The sequence below is a fragment of the Bos grunniens genome, chromosome 12 (assembly GCF_055505025.1).
Source record: "Bos grunniens cultivar Pamir isolate PY7600 chromosome 12, Bosgru_T2T1.0, whole genome shotgun sequence".
NCBI lineage: Eukaryota > Metazoa > Chordata > Mammalia > Artiodactyla > Bovidae > Bos > Bos grunniens.
The window spans coordinates 34,909,108-34,934,513 of record NC_141176.1 but is presented as its reverse complement, the minus strand read 5'-3'; the positions used below and the strand labels follow the sequence as shown (position 1 = coordinate 34,934,513).

At 41.6% G+C, this 25,406-nt stretch overlaps 1 protein-coding gene and 1 long non-coding RNA gene across 3 annotated transcripts in view; one reads left to right on the top strand and one right to left on the bottom strand.

Moving 5' to 3' along the window:
• Positions 1-572: 572 nt before the first annotated feature.
• Positions 573-25,406, top strand: part of SGCG (sarcoglycan gamma) — a 41,637-nt gene continuing 16,803 nt past the window's right edge. The window contains exons 1-5 of one of the 2 annotated variants that reach the window (XM_086329734.1): positions 573-664; positions 7,572-7,691; positions 8,043-8,237; positions 10,905-11,006; positions 12,553-12,640. In XM_086329734.1, coding sequence (XP_086185860.1) covers positions 8,043-8,237; positions 10,905-11,006; positions 12,553-12,640 — 385 coding nt within the window. In that variant the 5' untranslated portion in view covers positions 573-664; positions 7,572-7,691. The remainder of the gene's footprint in view (positions 665-7,571; positions 7,692-8,042; positions 8,238-10,904; positions 11,007-12,552; positions 12,641-25,406) is intronic. The other variant, XM_086329733.1, reaches the window with a different exon arrangement.
• Positions 15,615-18,766, bottom strand: LOC147361668 (uncharacterized). The gene is made up of 2 exons (XR_015138187.1): positions 18,331-18,766; positions 15,615-16,687 (listed from the first exon to the last, which is right to left on the bottom strand). It is a non-coding gene; the product is annotated as an uncharacterized LOC147361668 (long non-coding RNA).

Below are 25,406 nucleotides of genomic sequence, written 5' to 3'. Positions count from 1 at the left end.
AGAATACTGGAGTGGGTAGCTTTTCCCTCCTCCAGGGGATCTTCCCAACGCAGGGATCAAACACAGGTCTCCTGCATTGCAGGCAGATTCTTTACCAGCTGAGCCACAAGGGAAGCCCCCCCCAAAAGATCTAAAGAAAGTGATTTTTAAAGACTGTTACATAAGACTTAGCAGTTTACTTGAAAGAGAACAGTATACATTTAATACTAGCAAAGTCGCATGTGAATCTGATTTTTATAAGACTTTTGTTGACATTGGATTCCGCTGGAAATGCGTCCCACAGGCTTTTCCTGCTCATTTAAGGTCAAGTTCACTGTAGATAGTTAAAATCACATACTAGGGTCATGATTCAGGGTTTAACTGTTGGTTTTGTAGGAGGATTTTCTCCTTGGCACACTTAGTGCTGTGTCCTGGAATTGGTGCCCAGACAATTTTAAGTGTGGTATGAGCTGTTTGTGTCACGGGAATAAAATTAGATGCGCCTGTTGCTAATAGAAGGGAATGAAACATGAGACAGACCCAGAATGGGAGCCTTCCTCCGGCTGCCTGGCAAACTTGACCCCTCCCCTCTCACTGCGCGATTCCTGGGACAGCCTCAAATCCTGTCTCAGAAGCTCTGAAGGAGTACAGTTAATTCACTTTGTGCTTTTTGACAACATTTAAGGTAAGTAATCGGCTTTAACTTGGATCTTACAGAATTAGAATGTTCAACTTAAAGACCAAATAGGTATAAGGCTTCTTGATTATTTTTCCTTCATAGATGACATAATGGAAAATAAATTTAAAATGTTAAATAAATTTAGCTCAAATGATTATATATTAAATATCAACAAAATGGAATTAACACTTCATTTCAACTTTCAAGTTTTTCCAACTACTAAAATGCTACATGATATTCTAGCATGATTATGTCCTTCTAATAGTTTTAATTTTAGAACACCATGACAGTATTTTTGTATTATCAGGCATTCAGTTGTTGCTGCTGCTGCTGCTACGTCACTTCAGTCATGTCCGACTCTGTGTGACCCCATGGACGGCAGCCCACCAGGCTCCCCCGTCCCTGGGATTCTCCAGGCAAGAACACTGGAGTGGGTTGCCATTTCCTTCCCCAATGCATGAAAGTGAAAAGTGAAAGGGAAGTCCCTCAGTCATGTCTGACTCTTAGCAACCCCATGGATTGCAGCCTACCAGGCTCCTCCATCCATGGGATTTTCCATACTGTAGTTATCTAGATAAAGAGTAATCTTTCAGATCACCTACTAATTCTGGGCTTCTCTGGTTGCTCAGACAGTAAAGAATCTGCCTGCAATGATGGAGACCCGGGTTTGATCCCCGGGTGGGAAGATCCCCTGGAGAAGGGAATGGCAACCCACTGCAGAGTTCTTGCCAGGAGAATTCCATGGACAGAGGAGCCTGGCGGGCTACAGTCCATGGGGTCAGAAAGAGTCAGACACGACTGAGCGACTATCACTTTCACTTTCACTCACTTTTCACTTCTAGTTCTACTCTTAAACTTTTGTGATAGAAGTACATTTGCTTTACATTTTGTCATAGTTCTGTCAAAGACGTTTAAACAGTAAAATTCATGAGAACCAAAGCCCAGGTGGTTTGATACATTGAGAATAAGCAAAACAGAAGCAAAATGCCAGCTTCAGCTGCCCGACTCTTCTTGGATAAAAAAGGGAAAAATGTCTCTCTCCCCAAATCTGGGGAAAATAGTCTATTGCTCAAAATATGTATCAGAAAGTATAGTAAGTAGAATATGAGGTAAACGTGTGCTGTGCTTTGACCTGTTAAATGTCTGTTCTTTCTGGTGGATCCTAAGTAACATAGGCCTTTGGAGGACGTGTTTCTAAAGAAAGTCATCAAGGAAGATAATAGGGAAAAAATAGCTTGGCTGGCTGGAAAATTTGCCAGCAGAATGGAGTAACTCACTAGTGCAAAATGAACTACAAAACTCCCTGTGTTTATGTTTTGCTTGTTTTCTTGGAAACGTTTTGTAGAGATGGATACAGAGAGGCGTACTTACCACCTTGTGGTTCAAGTTGTTGTTAGTCTTAGAGGTTCTAGAATTTATCTGAGGTTTCTTTCAAAGCCAAATGAAAAGCAGTGTTTCACTATATTTAAATATCAAATTCCAAAGACTAACACATCCAAGTTTCCTGAATATGTTGGCTAAGCTTGCAGCTAAAATGCTGCAAATAAAGCTGTTCCGTGTTGTCCTTTAAAAAATAAACACTGTAGTCATTAAACTAAATTCCTACTGTTGTTTTTCAGTCACTTAAGTCGTGTCTGACTCTGTGACCCCAAGGACTGCAGCACACCAGGCTTCTCTGTCCTTCACTATCTCCCAGAGTGCTCAAACTCATGTCCATTGAGTCGGTGATGCCATCCAACCATCTCATCCTCTGTCGTCCCCTTTTCCTTCTGCCTTCAGTTCTTCCCAGCATCAGGGTCTTTTGCAGTGAGTCAGCTCTTTGCATCAGGTGGCCAAAGGATTAGAGCTTCAGCTTCTGCATCAGTCCTCCCAATGAATATTCAGGACTGGTTTCCTTTAGAATTGACTGGTTTGATCTCCTTGCAGTCCAAGGGACTCTCAAGAGTCTTCTCCAGCACCACAATTTGAAAGCATCAATTCTTTGGCACTCAGCCTTTTTTGTGGTCCAACTCTACTATACTGAAGGTGAAAATCAAATAACAATTGTAAATTATGAATGGGTGCCCATTTTGTTTAATTTTGCACATTTTGTGGGACCTGGGAGGGGTTCCCCCAGCTCCCTCTTCTACATGGCTGCTTCTCAAGTGAGCCCAGCACTGCTCGCCCCCCGTGGCTTTGCTTTCCTAGTGAGGAACCTTCAGAACCCACCTCTGCTTCCTTCTTTCCTTCCTGCCTCCTTTCTCAACCTCAGGAGCATCTAGCCTTATTCTTCTCTGGACCTACTTCAGGACCAGATCGTTCTGTGGTGTTCGTGTGAGCTTTGTAGAATTCCTTACCCACTGTCTTTGCTGTTCCAGACTCCACGCTCACTTCTTGTTTCACATCTTACTGTGCCTTAGGGAATTTCCTGGGAAATAGATGCAGGAGTGTTTGGTGATCTGCAGACTTACAGGAGACTTGAGACTTCTCCCAGAGTCCTTCACAGTGTCTGAGTCCACTTGACTTTGTTCCAGCTGGTGTGCTGTGCATGCTGGTGAAGGAGCTGGCATTCCCATGGGTTGTGTGTGCCCAAAGCATGTGTGCTTCATCCTGAAGCCACTGGGATAGAATTAGTCTTGTGGGAGGTCACTTTGGTTGCCATGAAGATTGGATAAGGGGCATGGAGGGGGAGAGAGGAGCTGTAAAACATCAAAAGATGGCCTCAGCTGAGGTCTGGAAAACAGACCCCAAGGGAGAACCAGCAGGAAGAAGTCGTTGCCGTGGAGACAGTACCTAAAACCCATCCTCACCTTTGTGACTGTTTTAACTCTTACTTGAAACATTTTCAGCGAGTTTTACATGTGCAGCATCTTTGAAGAAACACACTCTCAAGAAACCTAGTAGGTCGCTTGAGTTGATCAGTTGACAAACTGTTCCTCAGTGGACAGAATCGATCATCACGTCACAGAACTAAGCAGGTGTGACTCTCGATTTCAGTCTGTGTTATATGATAGTGAAAGGAAAATACCTAAGATAATATGGTTGAAAAGTGAGAGTAGAAACAGCCCTTCTCTGATGCCAATCGTCTTCCCAAATCCAACTCATTTATCAAGGTAGAACTTTGCATGATCTTGAAATACACTGTTGAAATACAGAGTACTTATGGATAGACATTCCTGGTAGAAAATGAAGTAGCATGAGGTCACTAAGGTGTGAAATGCAGGACAAGTCCAGCTATAAACCTGTAGGTGCTGGTTATATACTGGTGAACAAAACAGAGAACAAAACACCCTTATTTGGGCCTTATTTCTGCTAACTTCAGCTTCTGGACATTGCCATTACTCCTTAGTCAAACATGACATAAGGACGTGGTAAAAGCTTCAGATTTCTGAGTTTATTTAATAAAAACAAGAGTAATACACTAAGAAAACATGTTTGAATTGCTCATCTTCATAATCATAGCCCTGCTTTAAAATAGTCTCTAACTGAACTAAGAAACAAGCATGCATTTTAAAACTGCAGTTTTATGACCTAACAATTGTATGACAGTGGCTGAAAGAGTGGTTTTTTTCCCTCTTGTTACTTTTTCATTTAAATAAAGGTTTCTTCCCTGATCAGGAATGTTAGCTAGTTAAAGGGCATTTATTCTGTTGGTTTGGTGTATTCTGTAAGGAACTTTTTAAAAATGGCAGCTTGCCATTTTGTTTTAAAAGTCAGTTCTGTTGTAGAGACGAGAGAACAGTTTGATGACCTTGTAACCTGTGACTCTCTCTGTGCGTGTGTGTATTTTATAGCAGGGGCCTTTGTGATGGTGAGAATTGTATTGATTGTGACTTTGGATGAAATTGATAACTACAGGTTGTGTACTTTGCTTTATTTTATAGTCATGCTAAGCAATTTGGCCAAAAATGAAGCAAAACTATTTTTTAAATTATTTGGTCATCCTAAATGTAGTCATAAAGTTGGGACAGGTATAGTGAATTTTCTGTTAGCTTTTCTATTATCAGAGAAATATATATAGCAAAAGGTAGATATATACAAATTTTTTAATCTGAAAAAATACAGAAAGACATTTGGGAAATGCAATTTTAAGTGAAAAAGGTAGAATATAGAGAGAAATTATTGTTAACATTTTAAAAATTTGTTTATAGTCTGTTTCTATGGGTGTATATTTTAATATGTATTTCACATTCTGTTTTTCATTCAGCACTCTACCATTAGCATTTCTCTAGGATATTCAAGATATATGCTTTCAAGCAGTTAATTCTGTAATGTTATAATAATCCAATAACTAGTTACTCTGATGTTTAAACCTTAACATTATTTGTTGTTGTTGCTTAGTCATGTCTTGACTCTTTTGTGACCCCACAGACTGTATAGCCCACCAGGCTTCTCTGTCCATGGGATCCTCCGGGCAAGAGTACTGGAGTGGGTTGCCATTTCCTCTTGCAGGGGATCATCGAACCCCAGGTCTCCCATGTCTCCTGCATTGGCAGGCAGATTCTTTACCACTGAGCCACTAAGAAAGCCTTTACTTTCCAGTCATTCACCATTATAGATAAAGTAAAACAAATACCTTTAAACATCAATCTTCATTTTCATTCCTGATTGTTTCTTTGGAATAAGTTTCTAGAATTGAAATTACTGTCTGTTTGAGATTCTCGGTACATAGTGCCAAATATCCTTCTAGAGAAATGGTGTTAATTTTCACTTTCAACAGCAGAGGAGTTTCATGCCCATTTTTCAAACATATCCATATGATATCACCTATGTGTGCCAATGTTGGCTAGAACCGGTTTTTAAATCTCCCTTACTGTTTGAAAACTGCCTGTGGAATTTGTGTTTGTGCTTCCTGGTGAAGTAGAATCCTTTACTGTGTATTAACCATTTGAGTTTCTTTAATGTGTGTGCATGGTTTTGCTCAAGTTGTATTGATTTATTTATCTTTCTAAGGGTATTAACGTTGTCTTATCTTTAAGGCAAATATTTCCTCCATTAGTTATCTACTGTTGAATTTTCCTTATTGATGTACTTTTTGTCACATCTACCAAGGCGACCTCTTCGTTTTCCTAAATGTTGGCACCATGTAGGAATTATGTGAGTTATGATGCAAACAGTGACCTCCAAAACTAAAAGATAATAAGATTATCTTGGATGAAGCTAGGTTTGTGATAGGTACACCAGCAATAGTAAGCTCTATATAGGAATAGAAATATGTAACAATTGGAAGACATACATGTGTGTGCGTGTGAGAATGTGTATATACACTCATGCTTAGAAAACAGCTGTTTTTATTGATCTCTGACAATATTGTAAAAAATATGTGATAGTTTTGAATTCTGAGTCTCTGGCCATACCCCTCCAATCCAGTCTCAGACTCTGAGCTTATCTTTTATGGACTGTCTGAATTTGCCACCATTATTTAGATGACACATGTTTGAAATTAATATAACAGAATGATGTGATATGATGGGATTGAGTGTGTCCAGGGAAGACTTCTTGGAGGAGATGACATGTGAACTGGTGCTGAAGGTGAGGAGGGGGCCAGCAGAGGGTGTCAGGTGGGGAGGATGCCCAACAGTGAGTCCTGACCTGAGGGTTCACCTGGGCTGTTTGCAAGTAGGTGGGGCACCGTGGTAGCAGATGAAGAGGTGAGCGAAGGCTCTCATGTAGGGTTGGGGGTGTGGGCGATAGAGAATCCTCGATGTTCTCAGTGGGGAAAAGCCATGGGAAGATTTGACATTGTAGAGTGACAGGCACTGAATTTTATTTCATGTTCCTGCCGCTGGGTAGAGAGAGGCTTCCAGAAGGGGAGGAAGGGAGACAGGTTTGCAGTGGTGAAGATGAGGGACTTCGAGGGGCTGGCACCAGAGTGGTTGCCATGGAAATGGAGGGAAGTAGGCAGCCCGAGGATCTAGGCTGAAGGTGGAGTTGGTGTGGGGCTGATGTGGGGCTTGAAGGGGAAAGGGGGAAGCAAGAATGACTTCAGAGACTTTGAAGACCTGGGTGGGTGGTGATGGACTTTCTCATATAAAAAAAAAAAAAAAACTGGAGGAGTCAAAGATGAGTAAGTGAAGAATGCCCTCATGAAACTGTTAATAACTGCTTGGGTTTTGAATAATGCAGATTGTCAGTCTTCAGTGTTTGAAAATACTGAGTGATGAACACCACTGTTTTATACAATCAGTTTGAACATGGAGGAAATGCCCATTCAGTTGGAAAGAGATTTAAAGAATTATTTTAGACCATGACATTTTAAATAAGGATATCTTTAAATCATTCCTAAAAGTAAATGCATAAAAAAATCTCAGAGGAGAGTTCTTTATGTTCTGATTCATCATTTTGCTATCTTTACAATCAGAAAAGTCATCATAATTTCTAATTTTAATTTAAACAAAACTGTGCTCTTTGTGTGTGTGTGTGTAAAGAGGAGAATGAGCAACTTTTACAAATCTCTTCCTAAAGTGGAAATTGTTACTGAAACTCTTACCCTGATTTACATAAAATGATGAATGTTTATAAACGTTTGTACACATCCACGTTTTGATCTTTCTTGAAGTAGGTCAGTACTTGGGACCTTTATTATAGGCAAATGTTGGTGTGATTGGTATCTTGTAAAGATAATTCTAATTTTAAATTCTGAGTAATATTTAATGGCTGAAGGAAGATGTAACCTAATTGTTTGGCATAAAACTGAGGAACTGGAATTTGTTTCACAAGACTTATAGGTACCAGCTTGATTTTCCTCCCACTGAATCTTTTAAGAACTTGATCACTTGACTATTGTAGATTGATGCTTCAATTCCAAAGTTAATCCTGCAGAATTTTGAAAGCTGTATATGTATTGAGTTTATTGAATAAGACCTGAAAATGTGATTGTTGTTGTAGTCGCTAAGTCATGTCCAACTCTTTTGCGATCCCATGGACTCCATAGCCCACCATGTTCCTCTGTCCATGGGATTTCCCAGGCAAGAATACTGGAGTGAGTTGCCATTTACTTCTTCAGGGAATCTTCCCAAGCCAGGGACTGAACTCTCATCTCCTGCATTGACAGGTGGGTTCTTTACCACTGAGCCACCTTGGAAGCCCTGGAAATATGATCACTGGATCTCAAATGAGTTTGTTATATCTAATATGGCAAATGACAGATTATCACTGTGGCTGAAATATAATGACATGTTTCAAAGTATTCTTTAATGCTCTTTTCAAAAATCACTTAATTTTGGAGATTTGTTATTGGGGTAAAAAAATGTTTTGTTGGACTAATGGTCAGTCAATATTGACAAATTCTCTGTCTGTCTGTCTGTCTGTCCCTTTGTCCCTCTCCCCACTCCCACTTCCCACCTCCTCCCCTTTTCCCCCTCCCCCTTTCCCCCTCCCCCTCTTCACCTCCTACCTGTGGCAGATGGTGCGTGAACAATACACCACGATCACGGAGGGCACCCACATAGAGCGGCCAGAGAACCAGGCTGTCTACAAAATCGGCATTTATGGCTGGAGAAAGCGTTGCCTGTATTTGTTCGTCCTTCTTTTGCTCATCGTCCTCCTTGTGAATTTTGCTCTTACCATTTGGATTCTTAGAGTCATGTGGTTTTCCCCAGTAAGTGATATTTTTCCTGATAATCGTGTTCTCGTCTTGTTTGTGCTGTCAGTCCATCCCCATTGCATCAACAGAAGCTCCCTGCCATGCAGTTAGTGTTTGTCTCCTGTCTGGATAGAATGCTCAGTAGCAAAAAAAAATACATATAACATTTAAAGTAATATAGCATTTACCTTTTCTTAACCTTTTTTAACAGTTTCACTGCTAATTATATGGTGTTGATTTTACAGTGAGTTTTCATTGCAGTTTTTCCACTCGTCATTATCTTTTCATGGTGGGAAAATTGGAGCTATCTTGAGTTTGGGGTTGATTGTGTGTCATGATTGCTTAAAGGATTTTTAATTCATTAACAAAATTTTGCAAATTGTTTTTTTCTAATTTCACTAACTTATAAATATTTACCATTCAGATGCAACTTACTTGATTTTTTAAAAGCCCCATTCTGATATGCAATAAATTCTAGTACACATTTCAGTATTTAACAGCAAACTTAGTAACTAACGAATTCAGTTCAGTCACTCGGTCATTTCCGACTCTTTGCAACCCCATAGACTACAGCACGTCAGGCCTCCCAGTCCATCACCAACTCCCAGAGCTTACTCAAACTCATGTCCATTGAGTTGGTGATGCCATCCAACCATCCCATCCTCTGTCATCCCCTCCTCCTCCCACCTTCAATCTTTCCCAGCATCAGGGTCTTTTCCAACAAGTCAGTTCTTCTTCTCATCAGGTGGCCAAAGTATTGGAGTTTCAGCTTCAGCATCAGTCCTTCCAATGAATATTCAGGACTGATTTCCTTTAGGATGGACTGGTTGGATCTCCTTGCAGTCCAAGGGACTCTCAAGAGTCTTTTCCAACACCACAGTTCAAAAGCATCAATTCTTTGGCACTTAGCTTTCTTTATAGTCCAACTCTCACATCCATACATGACCACTGGAAAAACCATAGCTTTGACTAGACTGACCTTTGTTGGCAAAGTAATGTCTCTGCTTTTGAATATGCTGTCTACATTGGTCATAACTTTTATTCCAAGGAGCAAGCATCTTTTAATTTCATGGCTGCAGTCACCATCTGCAGTGATTTTGGAGCCCAGAAAAATAAAGTCTGACACTGTTTCCCCATCTATTTGCCATGAAGTGATGGGACCAGATGCCATGATCTTAGTTTTCTGAACATTGAGTTTTAAGCCAACTTTTTCACTCTCCTCTTTTGCTTTCATCAAGAGGCTCTTTAGTTCTTCTTCATTTTCTGCCATAAGGGTGGTGTCATCTGTGTATCTGAGGTTATTGATATTTCTCCCAGCAAACTTGATTCCAGCTTGTGCTTCTTCCAGTCCAGCATTTCTCATGATGTGCTCTGCATGTAAGTTAAATAAGCAGGGTGACAATATACAGCCTTGACATACTCCTTTTCCTATTTGGAACCAGTCTATTGTTCCATGTCCAGTTCTAATTATTGCTTCCTGATCTGCATGCAGATTTCTCAGGAGACAGGTCAGGTGGTCTGATATTCCCATCTCTTTCAGAATTTTCCATAGTTTGTTGTGATCCACACAATCAAAGGCTTTGGCATAGTTCACAAGCAGAAGTAGATGTTTTTCTGGAACTCTCTTGCTTTTTCCACGATCCAGCGGATGTTAGCAATTTGATCTCTGGTTCCTCTACCTTTTCTAAATTCAGCTTGAACATCTCAAAGTTCATGGTTCACGTACTGTTGAAGCCTGGCTTGGAAAATTTTGAGCATTCCTTTGCTAGCGTGTGAGATGAGTGCAATTGTGCAGTAGTTTGAGCATTCTTTGGCATCTCCTTTCTTTGGGATTGGAATGAATAATTTAGTAACCTAAAAATCAGTCATTATAAGGAATTCAGAGTCTGTTTTAGGCACTTTCACGTTCTCAAGATAGCTGGGTAATTTTATATGCTTTAATAATATTTTGTGTCCTTTTTGAAAAAAAATTCATCTAATGCAGAGTGTTTTTTACTTTACCAGATAGTCACAGTGAGAAAAGATGCAGCAATGAACATTTTTTGGAGACTGAATGAAAGTTGAACTCCTCAGGTTTACACCCCAGGGTCTGTCAGGGACACCTCCTGACTACACGGTCCTGTCTGGCCTCAGAAAGACCCTTGCTATGTGGAAGGCTGGGGGATGAGCAGGAAGACGCTGGAAAGGCCTAGAAGGGAGACGCACCCACCCGCCCCCCACCTCCAGCCCCACAACTGCTGGAGACAGAAGACTGTAACAGCCCCTGGGCACCAGGGGCCATGCGTTCTCCCAGCCACTGTGTGATCCTACAGCGTGGTTGGCGCTCAGTCAGTGTGTCCTGAAAGAATAATGATGTGCATTTTCTTAGAAATACATGTCAATTAATCCCACAGACTTTGCATGAACATTGTTATACTGTGAGCCCACCTGGTGCTCTTGGCTGTTTATCATAAAGTGATTATTTAAATCTTACCTGCATTTCCTAAATAGTCCTTTGTATTTACACAAGATTTAATATAACACTGAATACTGAATAAAAACAACTAAAGTTATAAATAGAGTGCATAAGAGAAATGCAGAAAAAGGCCGATAGGAAATCTATGAAAATGTATACATAATTTAAGTTGATAATAAAAGAAGTGAAAAAGAAAGCAATAGCAGAATCTCTGCTCTTGTTAACAGGTAGGCATGGGTCACCTGCATGTTACGGCAGATGGACTTCACCTGGAGGGGGAATCTGAGTTTTTATTCCCGTTGTATGTCAAAGAAATACGCTCCAGAGTGGTAAGAAAATGAGGACATGTTTAAATAATTTGTTTTATGAAAAATAAATAATGGTTTGCGTTTCTAATGAAAAGGATGTCTGCACTGACATTGCATGGCTCCCTGGCCATGTGCCTTGGTGTGCCCGGGGAACACAGTGAGTGACCAGCAGGGTCACACCCCAAACCTTGCCCAGAAACCCCAGCCCCACCCCCAGCAGATTTTTTTCATCTCATTGACCAGAGTTGTGTCACTTGGGTCTCCCTCCCCAAAGACAGGCTGATAAAGCAATTAGCATTTCCAGCCCCTGAGGTGGAAGCCAGAAAAAAAAAGTGGGGAGAGGGGAGTTGGAAAGCATCCATGAGACAGGCAGAGTGGTTCCCCCGACAGCTGACTGTGTCCATGCCCGGGGGTGGGCCCCGCAGCCCTGACTGCAGCCGTGTCCTCCCTTTCAGGGAGAATGATAAAAAGAAAAAAAAAAACAAGGGCCTGGACATTGGCACCTGAAGACTGGGCTCCATCATGGAACTGTGACTTGCTGGCTGTGACCGTGGGAGAACTGTCATTTAATCTCTTTGAACTCAAGTTCCTCATCTCTAGATGAGGAATAAAGCTACCTCCTCCAAAGTGTGGAGGTAAATGAGAGGATGGATGGCCAAAATCTTTGGTGAATTGTTAGCTTTTATTATCATACTAGTTATTTCATAACAAAGCAAAAACAAGTAGTAAGCTCACACCATTGGATAAAAGGTGAGACGCTGGTAAACCCATGTGCTTCCACAAAGCAAATTGGAGAATTTCTAACCAGCCAGACGTCCAAAGTGCTCCTAAAACTTCTTTCCTTCTGGGAAAAAAAAAAACAACGCATCATTCCTCCACAACTTTGGAAGATATTTGGTTCCCTCTGAGTGACATAAACCCACCTGAATCCAACAGCCGAATTACTGCATTCCTTTTGAAGAAAACTGTTTACATAAGAGCCAGCAATCTTCTGTGAAACAAAGCCCCCATTCAGACTATGACCCCACTTACATGCTCATAAAGCCACTTTATCTTCCAACAAAGAGCTCTAAAAGCGTAGGCATCCAGCAGATTTTAAAAGCTCTTGAAATTGTGAGAAGGCTTTTGTGTTTTGAAAATAAGTAATACAGTCTTTATTATAGAAGAGCTAAACATTCTCTGATTTATCTTTTAAAATATATCATATCCTGAACATAAATTGTGAGAAATGAAATTTTAATCTTTTTGAAAAGACCAAACAAACATCGACTAAAATTTAATTGTTTCAGATCTTCACATTGAGAATGGACCTGGTGTATTATAAAATGTACATGGGCTCTGTAAACCCATGAGGTTATTTATATTTTGTGGGGAAATAATTTAATGCATTTACCCCATTCACATAATACAGTCCAAGTTTAAAAAAATTTAGCCGCAGTTTATAGGCTCACAGGATCTGTGATATCAGAAAAATTATTTTCTATAAATCCTCAATTTATATACAAATGTAAAGGTATAGTCACTTTAGATAGTATACATTTGGCTTACTGTGTGAATCCATTTTTAGGACTCATCTCTGCTTCTGCAGTCTACACAGAATGTGACCATGAATGCACGAAACACGGAAGGAGAAGTCACAGGCCGGTTAAAAGTGGGTAAGTTGAGCTTCATCAGAGTGCTTTGAGTGTGTGTGTGGTCCACGAGCAGTTGTGCCAAATGGATATATTTGTTTTTCTCTTCTAAAGGGTTCAGAGTTATTTATGAGCAATCAGAGTGTGAGTTTTCTAAGTATCATGCTGTGTCGACCATAGAGAGTCACTCACCTGGTGGGAGGACAGTCTGAAGTATTTTAATTGAAGTTATTTTGATTCCAAGAAATAGAGGACCGTTTCAGGTAGTACAAGAAGCACAGTGACTACTGCAGGATACAAAACCATCTTGCAGAGACAGAGAACAGAAAACAAAGTAGTTGAGCTCAAGGAAAAAAAGACCCGGGGCTGAGAGTCAAAGTATTCCTCCTCCATCTTTCTCTCCCCATCCTTCTCTCCACCATGTTTCCTTCCTTTCTGTGTGTGTTTGCCCATGATTTTCACTTGGGTATTGTGATTACATCAGTCCTAACTCCACAGGACTCTCTGGTCCTTCCTCTGGTTGACTGTAGTTCTCAACACCAGCCAACTTAGTCTTCAGTGTCTTCAATTCTGAACTCACAACAAAGTACCCTAATTGGCCCAATCACTCTGTCCAATCAACTGCCCTTGGGTGAGCCTTGTACACCCATCTGATCAACGAATAAGATCAGAGAATATGGTCACATGGAAGCAAGGTCCCATGGAATCTTGCACAGAGAGCAAAATGATTAGAAGAATAAGTATCAATGGAAGAAATAACAAAAGAGCAAACAGATGGTGAAAGGAATATATATTTGTACTACCTATATATATAATGTGTATGTATATATATAATATATATATAAATGTATATATATATATACATTTACCAGTTCAGTTCAGTTACTCAGTCATGTCTGACTCTTTGAGACCCCATGGACTGCAGCATGCCGGATCTCCCTGTCCATCACCAACTCCCAGAGTTTATTCAAACTCATGTCCATTGAGTTGGTGATGCCATCCAATCATCTCATCTTCTGTCGTCCCCTTCTCCTACTGCTTTCAATCTTTCCCAGCATCAGGGTCTTTTCAAATGAGTCAGTTCTTCGCATCAGGTGGCCAAAGTATTGGAGCTTCAGCTTCAGCATCAGTCCTTCCAATGAATATTCAGGACTGATCCCCTTTAGGATGGACTGGTTGGATCTCCTTGCAATCCAAGGAATTCTCAAGAGTCTTCTCCAACACCACAGTTCAAAAGCACCAATTTTTTAGCGCTCAGCTTTCTTTATAGTCCAACTCTCACATCCATACATGACCAATGAAAAAACCATAGCTTTGACTAGATTGACCTTTATTGGCAAAGTATCATCTCTGCTTTTTAATATGCTGTTTCAATGGCAATATTTTAATAATATTCCAAAGAACGTACATATATAATAACTTGATTATGTTATACTCAAATATTGTAGTTAGGTTATTCTATTCAGTCATTATCACAGTTCTTAATTCAGGCCACTCATATACTTAGTAGGTGTTTTCAATAAATACTTATTGAATGAATGAATAGAGGAGTGAATGAAAGATTGTGTAGTATGGGATGGGCTGAAAAACCAGCTGGGAGAGAGTTCTAGGAGACGGACTGGGGTAAGATGGCCTGTCTAGGGAGTTCCAAAGTGCACTGGGGTTCAGGTATAAGTCTGAGCTACACCACAAGGGATTTGGGGTCATGGAGAGGATCATGGGTGGGAAACAGATTCAAAATTTAGCAGCCAAAACAGAGGAGAGAACTTCAACAAAAAAAGTCATGAATAAAAATCAAGGGGTTAGCAGCATTATGCACAACAGTCAAAACATGGAAACAGCATAAGTGTCCATCAGTGGATGATGGATAAAGAAGATGTGGCATATATGCACAATGGAATACTATTTATTCCGCCACAGAAAAGAACAAAATAATACCATCTGCAGCAACACGAATGAACCTAGAGGTTGTCATACTAAAGTGATCAGATCAGATCAGTCGCTCAGTCGTGTCCGACTCTTTGCGACCCCATGAATCGCAGCACACCAGGCCTCCCTGCCCATCACCAACTCCCGGAGTTCACTCAGACTCACGTCCATCGAGTCAGTGATGCCATCCAGCCATCTCATCCTCTGTCGTCCCCTTCTCCTCCTGCCCACAATCCCTCCCAGCATCAAAGTCTTTTCCAATGAGTCAACTCTTCACATGAGGTGGCCAAAGTACTGGAGTTTCAGCTTTAGCAACATTCCTTCCAAAGAAATCCCAGGGCTGATCTCTTTCAGAATGGACTGGTTGGATCTCCTTGCAGTCCAAGGGACTCTCAAGAGCCTTCTCCAACACCACAGTTCAAAAGCATCAATTCTTCGGTGCTCAGCCTTCTTCACAGTCCAACTCTCACATCCATACATGACCACAGGAAAAACCATAGCCTTGACTAGACGAAACTTTGTTGGCAAAGTAATGTCTCTGCTTTTGAATATGCTATCTATTCTATTGGTCATAACTTTCCTTCCAAGGAGTAAGAGTCTTTTAATTTCATGGCTGCAGTCACCATCTGCAGTGATTTTGGAGCCCAGAAAAATAAAGTCTGACACTTGCCGGGGACCAGCCCCGGCTGAACCAGGGTATTCGAAGGAGAGACGGCGTAGGCGAAGATCAGGAAACAATTGCTTAATTAAACGTTAATTAAGGATATAAAGAGTAATAGAATGAGGATAGCTCAGTAAAATTCAGTGAAGAAAAGAGGCTGAAATAAGGATAGCTCAGTAGGAAAATTCACTGAAGAAAAGAGACTGAATAAAATTCCAAAGCAGGGAATTAATGTCACCTACGAAGGCCGCAGGCGTCCTCCCGTTCTCCCGAAGGAGAGGAGACACTAAGGCCTCCCCGGTCGGATCTTAGAAGCCCAGGCAAAATTAGTAGGCTTGACAAGCTTCCCTGCCTCAGAGGAAAAATTTAGCTAGAAGGTGAAAGAAAGAACGACATGGGGACACCAAATTCCGGTGAACAAAAAAGGAGGTACTTTATTTTCCAAAGCAGTTTTATACCTTAAGTTGTGCATAGAGGATAATGGGGGAAGGGGTAGAGGCATGCAAAGACAGCAGTTCCTGATCCTTATCGAAGTCAGGCTTTCAAACTTATCATATGCAAAAGTTTAGGTGATTTACATCATCTTCTGGCCAGGAAGCCTGTTAACATTTTAAGAAACTTATTTTTCTCTAAAGGTGATTATTTTAAAGTCAGGCGCCAGCCTCCAAAAAGCATTGGAGAAAGTTGCATTCCTATAGGGCAAAGGTGAGGTGGGCTCAATCAAGAAAAGAATTAACTCAAGGGTCCAAGATTATAAACATTGAGGCGACTGCTTACATTTCTATACACCCATTATATCAATCAATACACCGCCAAGGACACAGTAGGTAAGGGATATGGAGACTTAGCAGCAAACATTGGCCCAACAAGTGAAAAACCCTTCACCAATACAATTTCTAATCAATCTTTTAACTACTCAAAGGAATCTGTGTTTAGACAGTTTAGAACATCTCCTGCCTCTCACAGTTGGGAGGCTCTGAACAATCACATGTTGCCGGAAAAAACCTATTCAGGCAGGCTAGAGGACTTCCAAAGGAGTTTGTAGGTTGAAACACTGTCACACCCAAGAATTATTAACTGGAGCTGTAAGCTAACTCTTTTTGCAGAGAGAGGTAGTGGGGGACAGCCCCCCGTAAAGTCAGAGGTGTAGGTGACAGCACAAAGCAGAAAGTAGGCAGACTCTGGTTTTGGGGGTAGATTGCTCGAGAATTTCCAGGGAGACTCCTGAGGCTTGATCCCGCCTTTGCGTATGCCGAGCCTCCTTCCTCATGACCTTTGTCATGGGCGGAGTTCCTCACGCTGGCTACCGGCAGTGATAGAATTCCAGTTGAGCTATTCCAGATCCTGAAAAGTGCTGCACTCAATATGCAATATGCACTCAATATGCAATATGCCGGCTCCCGGCATCTCCCCCTTTTTTATTTCTTAAAACAGCCAGATGCAGCTCAGTCGCGAGCTTCTGAATATTCTGCCGAAGAATCCTGACAATACAAGGAAGAACGATTATGAGAAGCAAAATTAAAGCACCAGCAGCGATGTATCCAAGGATATTAGACAGAATGTTTTTTCCTGAAATGAAGTTAGAGAAAGTGTGAAAAAAGTCATTAGCTGCTCCAGCGGCAGTAAAATCCAGTTGAGAGTGTTCCAGGGTCTGTATTTGATTATGAAGTTTCCCTAAGTCCAGGCCAATGTCAGAGCTGTTCCAAACACCTGAGATATGATTTTTGATTTTTTCCCATTCATAATCTGTCTCGTTTACCTTTAAAGATGTCACGCATATCCACCGGTAATCAGCGTGGCAAGACAGAGCCATTTTCACTTTTAAAGCCTGTAACTCAGTCCCAATATGCATTATTGCCTCTTCTAAGGCGTCTACTCTCATCTCCAATTTTCTATCTATAACCTCCTGTGTTGCTAGAGTTAAAGAGACATTTTTAGACATAGCATTAACATATTGGGCAGTATGCACTTGTTGAGTCAATGATATCGCTGCTGCAGTAACAGAAGTAATTGCTGCTATCAAAGCTGATATTCCTAAAATAAGTAAGCCCACAAATCGCCGTTGTCGCATTAAATCTTGTAGTTGTTGTAACACGGCGAGGCCGTAATTGTCATACCAGTGGCTAGTCACTGTCACAGGTATCATGAGATAGGGTGGGCGTTGTAACACCACAAAAGAGCAAACATTATATTGAGGGGTCAAACAAGATGAAAGCATACATTGTTCACAGGTTACTATATTAGGTCCACCTGAATAATTCATGCGTACATTAAGTCTCTTGGAGTCATTAGTAAAAAGAAAAACATAAGGGGAGGGCAGACAAGCTAAAACAGAATAAGTAGAATTGCTATCTGGGCGGTATAAGGAAACAGGAGCAGTAGCAGCAAGGGCTTTCCAAATTTCAGGTTGCCAATAGGTCTGTTTCTTAGTCGTATAAGACAGCATAGGAGGAACAAATTGATTACGATGCCTTCTAGTGGCATGTATTGGCCAAGGAAGAGGAATCCTATCCCAATTCTCAAATCTGCCCTCAAATGTATTATTGGCTAATGGATCCTCACCTGGATTCGGGTTGCTCCAGTCCTGAATAGTATAATCTCTACCTCCTGGTATCCTATAATCAATCCTTGAATCATAAGTACAAGATGTCCAAGTTGGATATCCTGTATGACTGTCTATGGTGTTCCATACTTTGTCTGAAGGAGCAACCTTATAACAATTCGGATATTTAGGTGGAGATTTGAAATGCAGGGTTACATAGGGGTCAAGAATCCCGGGCATACGAGCCAATAATACCCAAGCTGACCGATGATGTAAAGACCAGGAATCTGTTATAATTATTTTTTTAGAGGCCCCAACACATCCTTCTTTGGCGGGGGTAATAAAGCTTCTAGGGTCATTGGGGAAGTTAAAGCAAACAGGGAAATCACCTGTTAATCCCCTGAAGGTATAATTGAAGTTAATAGGATATTTATCTCTAGTGTAAGAAGTATAGGATCCTCCCAAGAGCTGAGGTTGGTCTGTGTTGACCCGTATAGGCTCATTATCCCAAGTAACAACTTGGAAAGTTGGAGGATCTGGGAGATACGCCCAATATTTGGTTGGAATAGGAGAGGCGCTTACCTGACAGGAAAGCAAAGCAAGCATGGCAATAAACGTTTTCTCAGGAGAAGCTGGAGATCCCTGTAAGGAAGCTATTCCCCGTGCCTGGTGGCAGAGTGTTTTTATTTGTCCCCAAGTAGGTATGGAGGCATTCTGGGTCGCCTGAGTCAGGCGGCCTGACACCCTTTTGTGAGGCAAAGGATCGGGGGGAGCAATATCTTGTATGTGAAGTTGAGACATCTGCTTGGTGGGCGGATCTGTTCCTTGTTCATCCGGGATCTCCGTTGTCAGTTGTCCCGACTCCGGCGGCGTTTCCCGTGCTGGCGCGGGGAGTGAAGGCAGAGGAGGTCCCTTCCTTTTTCGGGGTCGCGGCAGCCGGGGAATCCGGTATCCGAGGGGCTGAGACATGGCGAATCAATCTGTCGGGAACCCAAATTGGAGAATCTGCGTCCTGTGGAAAAATGCAAGCATATCCTCGACCGCTGGTTAACAATGGGTCGGGACCTTTCCATTGTCCGGAAAGGAGGTCCTTCCATTTAACTAATGGTTTTGCATTCAGCTGCTCCGGGCACCAATGGCGAAGCATTGCAGTAGTTCCGGCCGAATCAGCATTTAAAATATTTATTACAAAAAGAGCATGTTGCAAGATTTGATGGGGAGAGCTATACTTAAACTCCCCTTCTTTTAATTTTTGAATTTGGATTTTTAATGTTTGGTGTGCTCTTTCCACAATGGCTTGTCCCTGGGGATTATAAGGGATGCCTGTATTATGTTTAATTTGAAACTTCATACAAAATTCCTGAAAAGACTTAGAAGTATAAGCAGGAGCATTGTCAGTTTTCAAAGCTTTTGGTAGGCCCAAATATGAAAAACAAGTAAAGAGATGTTGTATCACATCTTTAACTGCCTCTCCGGTACGAGCAGTTGCAATAATAACGTGAGAAAAAGTATCTATAGTTACATGAACAAAAGACAATTTTCCAAATGAAGAGATATGAGTTACATCCATCTGCCAGAGTGCATTGGGCTTAAGACCGCGAGGATTAACTCCCATAGGTAGACTATTATAAACAGTGGGGCAGTGTAAGCAAGAACGCACTATCTCTCGAGCAGTCTCTCTGGGAATTTGGAATTGATATCTTAAAGCAGTAGCATTTTGATGATGAAGTGAGTGAGAGGCTCTGGCCTCCTCAATCACAGTAGCCACTGTATTTCTGGTTAACAAGTCAGCCAAATCATTAAAGGCATTTAAAGGGCCGGGCAATCTGGAATGAGCCCGAATGTGTCCAATGAAAAATATTTTATTTCTTTTCCAAATTTGTTGCTGTAATTTAGTTAACAAATGAAATATGGTAGTTTTATTTTCAGGCAAAACCGCAGTTTCAATGTGTGGAAACAACCTGACAATATACTGAGAATCAGAATAAAGGTTAAATTCCTCATCTGCAAACATAGCAAAAGCCTCTATGACTGCTGTTATTTCAGCTCTTTGAGCTGAAGTTTCCTGTGTTTGTAAAACCTTTTGGTGATCTTTAGTAACTATGGAGGCTTTACCGTTTGCTGACCCATCAGTAAAGGCTATCTGAGCATTTGGGATAGGAGACTGTTTGCATCTGACGGGAAAAGTAACTGGATGTTTGGACATAAAATTCAGCAAAACATGTGAGGGTAAATGATGCAAAAATTGACCATAATAATTTCCTATGGCAATCTGCCAATCCTCATCAAACATTAGAAGAGCATCAAGTTGTTCCTTATTATATGGAATTACAATCTCTGCTGGCTCTTTGCCAAATAGTTCAATGCTCCGCTTTCTTCCTTTCAATATCAACGTAGCTATCAGTCCTGGATAAGAAGCTACTACCTTTTTAGCTTGGGTGGGGAGATGGACCCATTCTAGGGGGCCGCTTTGCCATAAAACTCCCGTAGGTGCAGTTGGAGTAGCTAGGCAAAGGAATTGCCAGTTTGCTTGTAAATTAACTCTTTTTACATAGCTATCAGATAAAGCTGCTTCCACTTTCTCTAAGGCCTCCTGAGCCTCAGCAGTTAATTGTCTCTTAGAAGTTGGATCAGGATCCCCGCGTAAAATGTTAAAAAGAGGTTTTAATTCAGCAGTGGTTAATTTTAAATAAGGTCTGATCCAATTAATGTCGCCTAAAAGTTTTTGATAATCATTTAAAGTAACAAGGTGATCTTTTCTCAATTTTAATGGGGCATGAGTCACAGTTTCTGAATTGATAACCCGTCCTAAGTAAGTTATGGGCGGATTGACTTGAATTTTCTCTGGGGCAATTTTTAAGCCTCTGTCTGTTAATGCCAGGGTCAAATCCTGGAGGACAGTTTGTAAATGAGCTCTATCAGGGTGAGCTATTAAAATATCATCCATATAGTGAATCATATAGACCTGTTCATATTTAGCTCTAACATCTTCTAAAGCAGCATTAACAAATTTTTGACATAGAGTAGGGCTATTTTTCATTCCCTGGGGCAACACTTTCCATTGAAACCTTAAATGAGGCTGTTTAAAATTTTCTGCTGGTAAACTAAAGGCAAATCGCTTTTTATCCTCAGCATTTAAGGGGATGGTGAAAAAACAATCTTGTAAATCAATTACGATTATATTATATCCCTCTGGGACGGCTACAGGGGAAGGGAGTCCAGGTTGTAGGGCCCCCATGTCCTCCATGGTGGCATTAATGGCTCTTAAATCCTGTAAAAGTCTCCATTTACCAGATTTTTTCTTAATGACAAAAATAGGAGTATTCCAGGGGCTATTGGAGGGCTCAATATGTCCCAATTCTAGTTGTTCAGAAATTAACGCTTTGGCTGCCAGTAGTTTTTCTTTAGTCAGAGGCCATTGTTCTACCCACACTGGGTCCTGAGATTTCCAAGTAATGGGGTCGGCAGCAAAAACAATGGCCTCCATCAAAAATTTGGATACCCTAATCCAGCACGGAACTTTCGAGGAGCAGGGCAAATCAGCTCAGTTATTCCTGTCTGCTGTTTACCTAACCCTTTTGAAGGGTCATAGCCCATTTGTAGCATTTGAAAAGTTACTTTATCATCAGGGCTAAAAAGTAACATGCCCACTTGAGACAGCACATCTCTCCCCCACAGGGAAAAGGGGAGCGAAGGAATCACATATGGTTGGAATGTTCCACGGGTATTCTCAAATTGCCAGTCTAAAATTTTTGCACTTTTAGCTACTGCAGGAGCTCTTCCTATGCCCACCAAATCATTTTCAGTAGTATGTGTGGGCCAGGAACTGGGCCAGTCTTTCCCAGAAATACAAGAAACGTCTGCTCCTGTATCTAATAGTCCTTCAATAGACTTGCCACTAACGAAAATAGATTTCATAGGACGCTTCTTAGTAATTTCTGTTACCCAAAAAGCCATGTCACTAGATCCAAATCCTTTGTCCTGCCTTTCCTTTTGGGTGGCTGTTTGCCCAATTGCAGTATGATAAGGCAAAAGTAAAAGTTGGGCTATTCTCTGTCCCTGATGTATTTGGAAAGTTTTAGTTGGGGGTGAAATCATTATCTGAATTTCTCCTGTATAATCTGAGTCAATTACTCCAGGAATAATTGTAAGACCTTGCATAGCTAAGGAACTTCTGCCTAATATAATTCCTACCAAGCCAGTTGGTAATGGGCCTTTAACTCCTGTAGGGATTTTAATAGTGGGGCTATCTGGAGTTAATATTGTTGAGGTGGTGGAACTGAGGTCCAGTCCTGCACTGCCTGGGGTTGCTCTGATGAGCTCTGCGACGGGACGAAGGGAATGAATGGGTTCAGTGAGGCTGCCCCAATCGTTGTCGGGGCCTGGGGCTGGCCCCTCAACCCGTTTCCCGACTGCTGGTCGGGGCCTAAAAAGACTCCATTTCTATGAAATCTTGACCTACAGTCCCTTGCCCAATGATATCCTCTCTGGCAGCGAGGACAGAGAGACCTAGGATACGTGGGCTGGGGGGCAGGATTTTGCAGAGCAGACACGACTGGTTGGGCAGGGTTAGGCGGATAAGAACTAGGTGGTCTTTGAGGGCAGGCACGAGAAATGTGTCCCACCTGACCACAGGAAAAACAAGTTCTAGGCAATGCATTCCTATTTTGGTTATTGGGATCGCCTTGTGTTGGTTTATTCTTATTAGTAAAAAAGGATTGGACTGCTTGCTGATAGGAATTCCCTTTCATTGCTGCAGCTATAGCAACACCCTGTAGCATTGACGGTCCTACATCTGCACACTGCTTTATATAATCAATTAAAGTTCCAGATCTTCTTATAGGGCGTAAAATAGCCTGGCAGGTAGAATTAGCATTTTCAAAGGCCAATTGTTTAGTCAATAATTTGGCTGCCTCAGAATCAGAAATTATTCTCTGGACAGCTTCTGAAAGCCGTGAGACAAAGTCTTCAAATGGCTCTTCTGACTTTTGTTTAATATTAGATAGAGCAGTACCTGATGCATTACCATCGGGCAATGAACGCCAGGCAGTAAAAGCACAATTAGCTACCTGTCGTATAGCAATTTTATCTAATTTCATCTGTTCATTAAGCGAGGGGTAGTCAACTTGTCCAAGTAGCATAGTTTCAGTGATATATTGAAGCTCTCCCTCCTGGTTGCTAAGAGCACACATGCGAGCGAGATCATCATATTCAGATTTCCAGAGTATGAAATGTCCTCCAGACAGGCAGGCCCTAGCAATTGTTTTCCATTCTCGAGGTGTTAACCATTGACCTGCTAAATTTTCTACCAGCTGCATCGTGTATGGGGCTTTAGGCCCATACGAGACACATGCATTTTTAAGTTCTTTTACCAATTGAAAAGAAACGGGCTCCCAGCCGAGAGCCTTTTGTTCGTCTTCATCATTGTCAAAAATTAAAGGGAAACAAGCCTGGAGTTGGGGATCGAATTTGTCGCCAGGGGCAGAAAAGACCCGTCTCTGTCTCCGTGGAATCGATAGTGGAGCATTCCCACTTCGATAAGGAGGTGGCGGAAGTGTTATGGGTTTAATATCTTGTGGCCTGCATTTCATGTCCTTCGGTATGGGACCTGCTTGGCTTGGTATGGGAGGTGGTGGCAAAGACATAGGTTCCGTATTTCCTGCTCTGTACTCTGGAGCTCTTTGGACTGTTTGGTATTCAGAGGTTACAAATGGATTAACTGGGAAGGTGTCCTGTGAATTCCTAGGGGCATATGGCCTGATAGGAGAAATTTCCCTTAGGCTCCTTGGAGCAGATGGCCTGATAGGGGAAGTTTCTCTTAGGCTTTTTGGGGCGTCTTTGTTTAAGAGATGCCAATCTTCATCGGAGTGATATTTAGCTGTTATCTCATCTAAATTCTCTTTTCCTTTTGGGGAAGACTGATCTCCTTTCTCATCCCTGTCTTTAAGTTGTTCCTGAGTAGTCATGGCTGCTAACATTTTTCTTAGTTGCCGATAGTCAGGCGGGTCTTCGTTTTTCTCATTTTCCTCAGGTTTAACTACAGTTTCAGCCTCATTTTCCTCTTTAACGGTTACTCTTTTAGATTCAGGGGCAGGTTTAGCTACAGCATTTTCTTCACTATCCCTTTTAAGATGTACTTTTTCTGAATCCGGGGCAGGGTCTAAGACATCTCTAATGATATTCCATAAGGAAAAGGTGTCATTAGGCACCTTTTCTGAGCCATGTTCGGCATGGTAAGTTTTTAGCTGTTTTCCTACTTTCTCCCAGACATCTAAGTTAACAGAGCCTTCATCTGGAAACCAGGGACAATGCTCTTGTACAAAGGAAAAAAATGATTGAATGGTAGATTTTTTAACTTTGATTCCTCTTTTATTTAATAACTGTAAAATTACTCCTATAAAGAGCTGTCTTTCATTTGATTCAGTGTTACCCATGTCAGAAAATTAAATATAATAGAAGATAAAGCTTTTAGCTTTTTAAAAGATCAGGCTCTTCTTTGGCCTTTTAACTTCAGAAAACCGTTTTCTTTCTCTAAGTCTAACTCTTTAACACTTTCAACACTTCCCACTCCTCTCGCCCTGTCTATCCTACAGGGGGGTCCGCGGCACCCTCGAGTGGGGTCCTAGCCGTCCCGAACACTGGAAGAACAATAGGGCTGGTGACCCAGATTGTTCCGGGGGAGGAACAGTAGGCTGGTGACCCAAACTGTTCCAAGGGAGGAGCAGTAGGGCTGGTCACCCAAACTGCTCCGTGGGGGAACAAGAGGGCTGGTCACCCAGTTGTTCCGAGAACGGGGAGCAATAGGGCTGATGGCTCTGATTGCTTTGGGGAGCTTACCTTCGAAAGTCCCTGTTTCGGGCGCCACCTGCCGGGGACCAGCCCCGGCTGAACCAGGGTATTCGAAGGAGAGACGGCGTAGGCGAAGATCAGGAAACAATTGCTTAATTAAACGTTAATTAAGGATATAAAGAGTAATAGAATGAGGATAGCTCAGTAAAATTCAGTGAAGAAAAGAGGCTGAAATAAGGATAGCTCAGTAGGAAAATTCACTGAAGAAAAGAGACTGAATAAAATTCCAAAGCAGGGAATTAATGTCACCTACGAAGGCCGCAGGCGTCCTCCCGTTCTCCCGAAGGAGAGGAGACACTAAGGCCTCCCCGGTCGGATCTTAGAAGCCCAGGCAAAATTAGTAGGCTTGACAAGCTTCCCTGCCTCAGAGGAAAAATTTAGCTAGAAGGTGAAAGAAAGAACGACATGGGGACACCAAATTCCGGTGAACAAAAAAGGAGGTACTTTATTTTCCAAAGCAGTTTTATACCTTAAGTTGTGCATAGAGGATAATGGGGGAAGGGGTAGAGGCATGCAAAGACAGCAGTTCCTGATCCTTATCGAAGTCAGGCTTTCAAACTTATCATATGCAAAAGTTTAGGTGATTTACATCATCTTCTGGCCAGGAAGCCTGTTAACATTTTAAGAAACTTATTTTTCTCTAAAGGTGATTATTTTAAAGTCAGGCGCCAGCCTCCAAAAAGCATTGGAGAAAGTTGCATTCCTATAGGGCAAAGGTGAGGTGGGCTCAATCAAGAAAAGAATTAACTCAAGGGTCCAAGATTATAAACATTGAGGCGACTGCTTACATTTCTATACACCCATTATAT